General features: G+C 36.6%; 1 protein-coding gene across 7 annotated transcripts in view; it reads right to left on the bottom strand.

Annotated features, from left to right (window-relative positions):
* The window catches only part of mcf2la (mcf.2 cell line derived transforming sequence-like a), a 55,335-nt gene that overhangs the window by 8,731 nt on the left and 34,388 nt on the right, over window positions 1-12,216 (bottom strand). For all 7 annotated transcript variants that reach the window (XM_056771685.1, XM_056771697.1, XM_056771691.1 and 4 more), the window contains exons 5-16: window positions 8,423-8,542; window positions 8,227-8,343; window positions 6,941-7,090; window positions 5,847-5,971; window positions 4,628-4,742; window positions 4,408-4,527; window positions 2,484-2,675; window positions 2,203-2,394; window positions 1,737-1,896; window positions 1,299-1,351; window positions 1,108-1,187; window positions 893-959 (exon numbers count right to left, since the gene is read on the bottom strand). In XM_056771685.1, the coding sequence (XP_056627663.1) occupies window positions 893-959; window positions 1,108-1,187; window positions 1,299-1,351; window positions 1,737-1,896; window positions 2,203-2,394; window positions 2,484-2,675; window positions 4,408-4,527; window positions 4,628-4,742; window positions 5,847-5,971; window positions 6,941-7,090; window positions 8,227-8,343; window positions 8,423-8,542 (1,491 nt within the window). The remainder of the gene's footprint in view (window positions 1-892; window positions 960-1,107; window positions 1,188-1,298; window positions 1,352-1,736; window positions 1,897-2,202; window positions 2,395-2,483; window positions 2,676-4,407; window positions 4,528-4,627; window positions 4,743-5,846; window positions 5,972-6,940; window positions 7,091-8,226; window positions 8,344-8,422; window positions 8,543-12,216) is intronic.

Genomic DNA, 12,216 nt, shown 5'->3' with positions numbered 1-12,216 from the left:
TAGTAGCAGACATATATTATGTATATTAATTTGGTATGTATAAACACATTTATATACATGCATATATTTAAGAAAAATATAAAAATGAAGAAACATTTATATATCATTTAAATTATTGGTAAATATAAAATTAGCCTAAATACATATACATGTATACATATTTGGGAATATTTACATATGTGACCCTGGACAACAAAACCAGTCTTATGGGTACATTTTTCGAAATTAATATTTTTACATCATTTGAAAGCTGAACAATTAAGCTTTCTATTGATGAATAGGTTGTTAGAATATGATGATATCTGCCGCAGATTTAAATGTTTAAATCTCTGGAATCTGAGGGTGCAAAAGAATCAAAATATTGAGAAAATTGCCTTCGAAGTTTAAAATAAGAGGCAATGTTACTGGTCATCCACTCACAAAAATAATTTTTTGATATATTTAGGGCAGGAAATTTACAAAATATCTTCATGGAACATTATCTTTATTTGATATCCTAAAGATGTTTGGTATAAAAGAAAAATCAATAATTTTGACCCATAAAATGTATTTTTGGCTTTAACTTAAAATGTTCCCTTGATCCTTGTGATCCAGGGTCACATATATGATGTATATTAATTTTGAATAAACATTTATATATCATTTCAATTCTTGGTAAACATAAAAGAATAGCCTAAATAACTTAATATTGCTAAATATGTCTACATGTATGTGTGTGTGATTATAAGTACAAAATAAATATGCACAGTACGCAAACATATATTATGTAAACTACAACTTTTTCTCTGGATGCATTAATTGTTAGACAGCCCTAATACAAATACTATAATGTTATTATAAAAACAAAAGCAAGTCTGCCCTCTAGTGGTGGAGAGATGTAAGTGCAGCTCACCTCCAGCACACACAGTAGTTCCTCTACATAAGCTCTCTCCGTCTCCAACAGCTCATTCATCACGTGCCTACAGATATCACACAGTCATGTTAATAGCATAAAATGATTCATTAAGATTGAAATGAAACTGGTCAATGCAGAGCTTTGAAACAACGTAAAAAAAGCACTCCCTAAATCAAATTGACTTGACTATTTGTATTAATCCCCTCACTGACCGTCTGAGCACAGTGAAGTTCTCCTCCGCATCAGAGACAGACGGGTGTCTACTGCCGTCTTTCTGCAAGTTTGTGTCTCCCTGTAAATGCAACACAAAACATCAATCCCTGCACTTTAACGCATGCGTCTGTGTGTTTATATTAAATAAAAAAACATGCTGCGAAGCATTTTCCACAGAAGACATGCCTACCTTTCTGCAGTTTCCATTGATGATGTCACCCTCAATTGCCTTCTCCCTATGAACTGGATAAAAAAATATACGTGTGTTAGTGTGGTTCTCTACATTAGGAACACTAGATGGCAACAGAACCATAAAACGACATGCGTCTGGCGTCACTATTGCGCATGTGTGTCCATAAGCAGCCAACCATGACTCTGTATGTGTGTGTGTCTGTTTGGAGGGGGGGACCTTGGGAGGACACAGAGACAACCGCACTGCAGAAAAGAATTGCTCTGTAATGTACTGCACATATATTTATGTACTGCTATGTAATACTTGGTTCTCAAATTGACACTGAAAAAAAAGTAAATCAGTGGTATTACAAGATAACAAATATTGTTGATAATCTTTATATAAAAACATGATTATTCAATAACCGTGATAATAAATAGTAAGTTAATAGTTTACCTGGCGAGGACAGGGGCGATTTGATGATGGCCTCTGGACGCGGGGCAACCGGCTGCACGGGACGCGTTTGTTTGGCCGCTAACTTTTTCAAGCTGACTCTCCTCTTCTCAAACATCTCCTGCATGGACGTCTGCTTCTGAAACACTTGGTCCACCTGATCCTGTTTGAATCACAGAGACAACATTCAATCGATTCTATAATACAATATAAAACACTGCCACTCCATATCTGTGTATGTTCCCTATGAAACTAATGTCCATTATATGAACACAAAAACATTTCTTAAAATATCTTCTTTTGTGTTTCACAGAAGAAAGAGTCACATACAGGTTTTAAATGGAATGATGTAATACATGATGGCTGCATTTTAATTTTGGGGTGAACTGCCCCTTTAAATTGTACATGTTCGATCAGATTTTTCAATCCCTCTTTTCTTTTTAACAAAGAAGGCTTATTAAAAATTTACCCTGAAATCTTGTGTGAGCACCGATTCATATTCCCTCCAAATTCCACTCAAATCGGTCAGCTTGTTCTGATTGGCCGTATCCAAGTAACGCTCAATCTCCTGCAAAGCTGACTCCGCCCCATCCTGTGATTGACACTTATCCACAGGCTGGGATGCCAGCAGGTAGATGCCATCTTCACACCATTTGGAGGCCTGTCATGACAGAGGGAGAGTGTTTATATGCTTTACACATTTTCCCGCCCCCAACTTCCTGTTTCAGAGGAAAATGTGTATTAGTCTACCTTATCCAGACACTGATGTAGCTCCACGGCTTTGAGCAGATGTGCTTTCTTGGCCTTCAGGACAACACTGATCTCCTCACACAGAGCTCGCAGGTCATAACATTTGGGCAGGATGGAGTCCACAGCGTAATGAGATGCTTCAATGAGCCGGTCTGCATCACACGCCAGGGACAGCGCACGGTCCAGCACCGCCTACATACAAACATTTTAATAAATATGTTTGGTTACTGTGTTGTCCCTACCATGAACAAGCAAAGCAATCTCTGTTTTATCAGGTGATTTAACACCTCCCACTCCCCTTTAAAGAGAGGATGTGGCTCATTTCATAAAATGCTGCACTCAGCAACTTAAAAATGCGCAGTGTGATTTTACATGTGAAAGGAATGTGTGTAAGGAATTGTATGTGCAAGCATAAAACTGTTAAGAACCACACACATATAAATATATCTCTTAATGTAATAAAAAAGCACACTATTACTTTTACAAAAAGGAAAAATCTTGTTGGGTATGTATATACTTATATTTATATCTTTTATATGATGTTTTTCTATTCAATTCGATTCGATTCCAGATTGGGTAGAATAAACAACTAGACTTTAAACAAGACTTTAAATTACAACAAACGTAAAAGTATCAATATCATTTAGATTGCAATCACGAATAATTTAAATGAGAAACGTAAACAATACTAAGAAGCTCAATAAAAATGTTAATTCTCATTAGTATAAAACAATTTACAACATAAGAGAACCCGTATTCAATAGAAAGAATTGTTAAAAACAGTTCCACTATATGCAGTAGTGCAAGTATACTACAAACTAAAGTTACATTATATTATATCAAATATGCATTATATTTATATTATATTAAATTATATTATATTATATTATATTATATTATATTATATTATATTATATTATATTATATTATATTATATTATATTATATTATATTATATTATATTATATTATATTATATTATATTATATTACATTACATTATATTAAATTATATTTAGGGCTGTCAAACGATTAATCATGATTAATCGTATCCAGAATTAAAAAAAAATATGTTTACATAATATATGTCAGTGTTCTGTGCATATTTATTTTGTATTTATGAACACATACACATAAATGCATATATTTAAGAAAATATAAAATGTAACAATTAATAAACGCTGATATAAAATTTTAATTATTACTAAATATAAATAAATATATTTAAATATTTCCTAGATATTTCGTATTTGTGTTTATAAAACAAAATTAATATGCACAGTAAACTTTTATTCTGGATGCGATTAATCGCGATTAATTGTTTGACAGCCATTTATATATTTAGTTATATATTATAAATATCTATATCTAACTATATCTATGAAACTCATTAAAACTTTAGTCATCTTTAAACATTAAAATTGCATATGTTGTAGTTTTATACAGTGATAATCATTTCTTTATGCCTTAAAATGTCTTGAATGTAGCTCTATACCCTTGTTTCATGAATATGCAGATTGCAAATGAGTCCCCGCCTCCACTCAAATGCATCAGTTCAGAGCATTGATTATAGGTACATAGAGACCTCATTCGACGTGTGAGCGGCGCATGCTCATGTTGCAGAAGCAGAGCTGAAACTGCAGCGATCGTTCAGTGCCGAGTCTATACGCTATTCTTACATATCTATGGCTCAAATCTGTTAACGTGATTGGTTACAGGGTTATGATGTCATAAACAGAGGCAGTTTCAAACAGCATTTTTTAAACTGTCTTTGGTAAACTGCAGTTTTATGGCGAAAATCCTCCGCAACGATTTAAAGTGATGAATGGGGGGACTTTAAAATGTATAATAGTAAATATTAAAATACAATATATTATCAAGTAAAGAATGCTGTATGCCTTTCACATGACAACAGTTTAGTACTCACACATGTTCTCTCTTCATGATTGGTCAGCTCTTTCAAGATATGTTCAGCGTGGGCGGGGCTTATTCCCACTTCTGAGAAACCTGTTAGTCTGTCAAACACCAGATCTAATTGAGCTCTGACCTACAACACGAAAACACTTGTGTTACAATGACTGTTCACACATACACAAACACACACAGACCTTGTTCTGAGATACAACTAGCCAAACACACAGACAAACCTCTCTAAAGTTCTGCTCAAAGTGTCGCAACTGCAAACATTGCTCCAGCTTGGTTTGATGTTTGTCCCAAAAATCATCAAACGCCATTTCCGTCTCATCCAACTGACCGAGCAGCCTACAGAAAGAGACATTCATTCAACTTCACTTTGTTCCAAACACATACAATTTTCTTCCAGAAAACACTGCCGAAAATTCACATTGATATATTCATACTGAAGGTCTGGAACTTGGTGCCGCTTTCTTAGGCCAAGGCCCGCCCCAAAAGGCCATATGACTGACAGGTAAAGCAACCGATCACGTTTTGTTTTGTGCTGCGTCATGTTAAGAGGCGTGCAAATGTCGACTGCAAGCGGCTAAACTCAAGCGAGTTTGAACGCACCTAATAATGGAGGATTCCACTTTGCATGTTTGTGCTGCGTAACATATTTATGATCATTTCTCCAGCAAAAAGTAGATATACTGCACCACTACAACCACCGGAGAAATGGTATTTATATACACAAACTATTAACACACAAAGCAAATTAAAAGCGCTTTCAGCTTAAAACAGGATAGGCGTATGTGCGCAGGCCCGTAGTAATTCTTAACAGCGCAATAGGGTATCCATTAGGGTAAAATGTATAATATAGCATTTGCAGAAAGTTTTGAAAAAGCTGTCGTGTGTACATGAAACTTTTAAAAAATGCAAAGGAATAACTTCTCAGTTACTCATCGTGTAAACATCCTCCAATAAAGGCGGGTACTTTTTTACATTATTTGCTTATCGGAACGAATCACTCCTTTTTGTTTTAATGTAAACAATAGCACATATTTAGCTTTTATTTGAGGCGATAAAGAATGCACGGTCAAATAAAACACTCTTTGATCCTTAAATACATACTGTCACATATCCATGTAATAATGAAAGCTGACAGGAAAAGCACGTGGATATTAAACACAGACCAGCACCACACCCCAGAATGCTCCATTACTCAGAGGTCATGACCTCAGTATATTACTGTCACCTCACACCGCTTCGCACATATGTCTGTCGTTTTGCTGTGTAATACAAACCAGCTGGTTGCGGCTGTAAAACACACCTGACCAGATCTTTACCGGGACAGAAATCCACCTCAGTTAAACAAGAACACCCAGAGGTTCAACTCTACATCATAACCATCTGGTTTCTCATTTTTGGCATTGTCCCGCAGTAACTGATGTCACAACCGTCCACACACACCTCTGAACAGTAGATAAATTCTCTTGTTCATCCTGGTTCATTGTGTAATCTGGATCTTTCACCACCGGCTCATTGATGCTCTCCAACAAGCGTCCGCCTTGACAGAGAGCAATCCTCAAGTCCTCCTATGAACACACACACACACGGACATGAAATAAACATGCTACTCAGGCCGACATCACTGAATGAGGAGCATGAATTATTTATCCAAGCCTATTTAACGCTTCTTTATATCTTACAGCCATGTGATTCATCAACGTTAAATTATTTATTATCACAGTTAATTCTGTAGTATCTTATCTAAGATAGTACGGCTCTCTGGAATACTTTGAATGACGCCAAAACCATGGAAAAATCAACCATTCCATGGAAAAGTTGAAAGAAAAAGTACAAAAATCCCTTTAAGAGGTTGATCAAGGCATGTATTTTACGTAAGGGATAATGTACAGGCAGCCGGTTGTTAACACAGATATAAGTCCCGGCAGCTGTTTTTACCTTATCCCACTTAATACATGGCTACTTCCCACATGAAATGTGAATTTGAAATATTTTATTATCTAATTTTTACCGAATGCAGACCTTCCGCAAGGAAAAGCAGTTTACTAGCTAAAAAACAGGCAATTTGGTTTAATCATTTGGGAATGTCATCTCACACGTGTTATTAAAACATATTTATAATTAATTTTTGTGTAACACTAAACTGTACCTGTCAAAAGGATTTGCAGCATCTGGGTTTCTGTGTGTTATTAGTTTTGAGAGGAATTCGTTTTTCTGACTATAATAAAACCAATTTTCCTAAGGGATCATTTCTTTTTAGGAAAATTATATTTATTTATCATGAAATGAAAATACATTTTAAAAGGGTTTTAACCAGCCAATTTCAAGGTGGTTTTGATAAAAAAAATATTGTACATCAACTATTTTATAAGAATAATTTGTACAATATTGAAATTATATTTAAATAAAACCGTTCATATTATTTTGTAAAAATGATTGTGTATTAAAAATATACAGTACACTCATTCAGTAATGCTAAACCCCCCAGTGCTACAGAGATAAAGCTTTGTTTTTTTCTGCCAGTGTTCTTCTCTGACCTTCATCTTGTCTTTCTTCTCGGTGTGGATGGTCAGAAGGTTAGAGGTGGCCTCTACATCATTGGGCAGTTCTGTCTCGGCCAGCTCTGTCCCGAATGACTGCAAAATCTGAGCCGTTTTCTTCACCATCAGAGCAAAACCTTCGATGGCCTGTGGGTACAAAAATCACAGATAAGATTACATCAAACCAACAGAACTCAATCACACTAATGGGTTCACTTAACAAATGCCTACTGTACATCTACTGCAAACAAGTGCATGGTACTTAAAACACTTTGATCACGAATCGATACAGACATGTAGAAAATCAATTGGTGATTACTTAAAAGCAAGTGCATAAATTAAAGAGGAAGGGAAGCGATTTAACAGACATTTTCCCGCTTGTTTTGAAGATGGAAGAGTGATGTATTATCGCAGTTTTATTGTTTATCAGGTCTTCAGTTTGTGTTTAAAATAGTGGACTACCATATTAACAAAAGAATGAAGTTTAAACGGTCTTTTGCATGATTCCCTATTGTGTACAACACTATCCCACGAGGCAATCTGCTTGATTTTACTTTGATTGGGACGAATAAACCAGAACTAAATCATTTTACTTTAAAGATCCACTTAAAGAAGCAATGTGGACATTTTTGCTGCCTCTAGTGGTGATGTTGCAAATCGCAGCCAACGGCACAGACCACCCCTCCCTTTCGAAGCCCTACGGTGGCTGAAACAGGGCTAATATGTCGTCACGTTTTTGCTTCTTACCCCTTAGGAGACATAATTTTTGCGAAACACGCTCTGTTGAGCAGTTTGTCCATTTAGGGCTACTGTAGAAACAACATGGAGAATTCCATTTGAGGGGACCCGCGGTGTACGTAGATGAAAAAGTTCCATTCTTAGGTAATAAAAACATAACTCTTCATTATGAAAGGTCTTTATACACCTTTGAAGACCTAGTTATGTTTATTATTTGTATTTGTCAATAGATCCTCCAAAAAATTACATACAGCACCTTTAAAAGCAAATGTTGTATAAATACTGTGTGTACCCACAGACAACCCTTTTGGCCGCTATTGTATATAAAAAAATTGTCTATAGGTTACATTATCTCGTGTGCAGTATGAGATACTGCAATCTGTGGGACATACTGTTGTGTTGGTGTTGTCTGTCTCTTTAAATACAAAGGCATTTGTTTATATACATGTTAATATTCTTATGTCATTTTGACATCAAACCAATCCTGTGTCCGTTTCATTGTTTCCGCAATCCGTCTATCGGTGTCAGAAAGTGTCGGTACTCACGGTGCGGTGTGAAATCCATTTCTCGTGGCAGTACTCCTGCGTGCCGCCCAGTTCCTGAGTGAGCTGTGTGCGGTCGATGTAGCTGTGGAGCTCAGTCACAGAGCTGAGCATAATCACCTACACACACACACACTTCATTATGAACTCCATTCATTTCATTATACTCTTCATTAACCACACGAGTGCTCACACTTACCGGCACCTTCATTTTAAACTCATCCTTGTTTAATCTAAACAAAATGTCTGATATCGTCCTCTGGAAAAGTGTTGTGGGTCTCAGTACCAGCACCAGCTGCAGGTTGCCTGGGAAAGAGCCCTGCGGACACACAAAAACACACACACACATGATGAGATAAAGCAAGAATGAAAATAAATAATATTCATGTTAGCGGGCCATCGCATGGTACCACCCCTCTCCCTTCTCGTCTCGAGCCACACACATCTACGTCCTGTTGCCATGACAACTCCTTAAGAGACTAGAAAGGGTAACAATGGTCTCGCATATGTCTCTCTCCCCCAGGTCTCTCTCTCTCTCTCTCTCTCTGTATGAATGTATGTATGAACACACACGTGCCCCTCGTCGAGTGTTTATAGCCTCTTCATTAAAATCCCTCCCACTGGGCAGTGTGTCATATCAAAAATATTTGACATCAGATCGATACGGGTGAGTGATGTCGGCGTGGGTCTCTTGTAGTAAGTGACTGCGTGTCGGCCGGTGAGCAGTCAAGAACAACGAAAAGGGGATTTGGTTTTGACACTCATATCAAATTTTTTATATCTGACAGTTAAACAAACAAACAAAATGAAGCAATTTTTAGCGTATAAACTGTATTATTTTTTAATTGATCCAAATGCCCACTCAATTTGAGCACAGACCAGATTTAAACATGGCACATTATCACAATGTGAATTTGTTACAAACACTTGTGCCGTCCCAAGATTCCCAGTCGCGTGCTCCGAGTCTGCCAACATGAGATAATCCCACAGTCTGTCATGTTGAAATGCCTCCAGGTCTGCGTTTCGAGGGTAATTTATTTACCCCGCCCCCTTTTATCCTTGGACAGTAACGTTGTTTGTTTTCTCTTTTTTGACAATAGAAAGATGTGTGATTCAAGGGTCGACCAGACCAATTGGTGTGGCAATTGGATGGATTGGTTTCAAAGTGGCAGAAATGCAAAATGATATACATAACTATGTCTTCAGAGGTGTATAAAGGCCTTACATAATTAAGCGTAATGATTTTATTACCTTAGAATGAGCCTTTTCAATCTACATACACCGAGGGTCCCCTTGCATGGAATTCGGCATGTCGTTTCTACAGTAGCCCTAAACGGACAAACATTTCATAAATATGTTATCTCCTTCGGCACAGAACCGAAAACTTGACGATATCCAACACTGTGTCTATACCCGACGTGACTGGCATGAAGTGACATGACAACATGTTTGTTCTTAATGGGTTTGTTGCGCCGCACTGCATCCAGTGTGGACAAAATGTAAAATTATAATGGATTCTAATGCAGTTCTAATGTCTTTTGTGGTGTCGTGTCGTAGACATGGTGTTAGTTCTGTGTCAGCCACCGTAGTGCTTCGAATGGGAGGGTTGGAGTGAACCGTTGGTTGCAATTCGAAACCTCACCACTAGATGCTGCTACAGTCTTCACACAGAACCCTTAACCTGGCACAATATTTTTGAAATAATTTTTTATAACTTCGCATTTAAAAGTATTAAATTTGATTTTAAATGACAGAACCGATGATGAGAGGAATTTAGATTTCGCGCTGAATATGCTTGTTTTAGTTTGACTATTGTTAAATAAGCTTAAAATAAAATCAGTTTTCTTTCACAATTGTATCATTTCGCTTCAGAAGTCAATAATTAACACATGAAGGATGCACATGCTTATGGAGCTTCAACATTTTGAGTCCCAAACTTTAAGATAACATGATTGCATTTTAATATAAAAATTACTTGCTTTTGTTCAACTGAAGACATGATGTCATATGGCCTACCTGAATGACATAAGGATGAAACATTTTTAATTTTCCTTTTTGAGTGAATTAAAGCTTCTATATTGAGGAAAACTCATTTTTTATATTATATATATAATCTAATATGTTTGCCATTACCTTCTTAAGCTATTAAACTAAAAAAATTTACCTGGAGGACAATTAAATAGGTGACAGATTCCCTTTCAATGAGGGGGAGACCAGACAATAAAAGCGACTCAAATGTGGGATCTTTTGACTTGGCCCAGTAAAGCAACCAACCAGAACACGACAGAATCCACCCACAACATGCCCGGTTGTGTTTTTGCTTGGACAAGAACCACCCACATTTTCTTTATAAACGTGAAATAAAGATCTTCCTTTAAGAACAATTGAATTGAGAATGAGAATTTTAACATTAATAACGGTCATAGAGACACTCATGTTTGATTACTGACAAAGGAGGCGCCACAAATTGAACCCCCGCCTTCATATTACCATGACAATATCACCTATTCCTCTGTGCGGATTGGTCATGTCGTCCTCAACAAGCCAGCAATAAGCTTAGAGTCACAGGGGTCGGCTGTGAGCACAGTAGGAATCCAGAGAAACCCGCCCCAATATTGACTCCTCTATTAAAGCTTATTCAAGCAAATCTGAACAACACAACTCCTGCTTTAGAAAGCTTTAGTAAAAGAGGCCTCGGGCCTCTCCCAGAGACCGAAATTAAACCATCAAATACCGGCAGTGTTGTTTCATTCAATAAATAACAGAAACAACACATATCATTGTGATGTAGATAGTCGACATGCATTTCAAAACACACAGACACAAACACAGTCTGTCTATTATTGATAAATATGATAAAGGTTTCTCCATGTTGGGCTAAAAAAGGTCTCAAAAAAATTCTAATTTACCCTTCCCCCTTCTCTCTCTCTCTCTTTCTCGCTCGCTCTCTCACTCACTATGAATATATATATATAATAAGCAATGCTATCCTCTTACACCACATCATCTTATAGAATGGCCAAAAATGAACACAGTGTATCAAATTGTTGTTTCGTCTGCACTTTATATAGTTCCTGTACAATTCTGTGGTTGTTATTACTGTGATATTTTTTTTCATGTAACATTAATGTTTAAGCTTATATTTAGCTCAATCTCAGAGATACATCACTGAATTTACATGAGAGAGCAAGCAAAAGGTGTGAGATATTATAGGGGGATTTATGGGGGAAATATGTAGAACTCTCCTGGGAAACCATACAAGTGTGTGGCATCTCGCGGGATTACCTGCCACCACACGGATAAACAACACACTAATCACACATACACACACGCCACATAGATTTCAATTAACACACATAAATATATTTGATATTTATATTTGAGATGCACCGATATATCGGCCAATAATCGGCATCGGTTGTGAAACAAAAAAATTTCTCTCGGCTATCAGCCAATAAATTTGTGCTCTCTATATTGAAAATGTCAAGAAACCTCACCAGTTTGATGTTCAATATTAATAGTCATTACATGAATTAATAACAAGTTAAGAAATATGAATTTAATCTTCAGAATCGGTATTGGCAGATATCACTCTGAACAATCATCGTACGATCGGATTGGTGGAGAAAACTACACAGAGTTGGGTTGAAATGAATTCAATTGAACGCCTGAAGTGAACAGTAGTCAAAGATAGATATAATAGATTGAATATAATAGGTTATATAATACGAAGCATTTTTAAAACCGAAAACCATAACCCACTCTTATTTCAGAAAGTGGATAATAGCATTGCAAGTCCAAACATTGGACACTAAAACGCAACCACACCTGTGTCAGGTGTGATTCCAGAGCATCACAACATACCCTAAAAAACCTTTCTTATATAAACCATATGAATAATCCACATCACAGGCTTTAACCACAGTCTTAAAATGTATGTTAATGCGGATGTCATTGAGCGGACACTCTCCTGCCTTTCAGCACACAAGTCTC

This window comes from Triplophysa dalaica, chromosome 2 (assembly GCF_015846415.1).
Source record: "Triplophysa dalaica isolate WHDGS20190420 chromosome 2, ASM1584641v1, whole genome shotgun sequence".
Lineage (NCBI taxonomy): Eukaryota > Metazoa > Chordata > Actinopteri > Cypriniformes > Nemacheilidae > Triplophysa > Triplophysa dalaica.
Note: the sequence above shows the minus strand (reverse complement) of the source record. Positions and strands in the feature narration are given on the sequence as shown.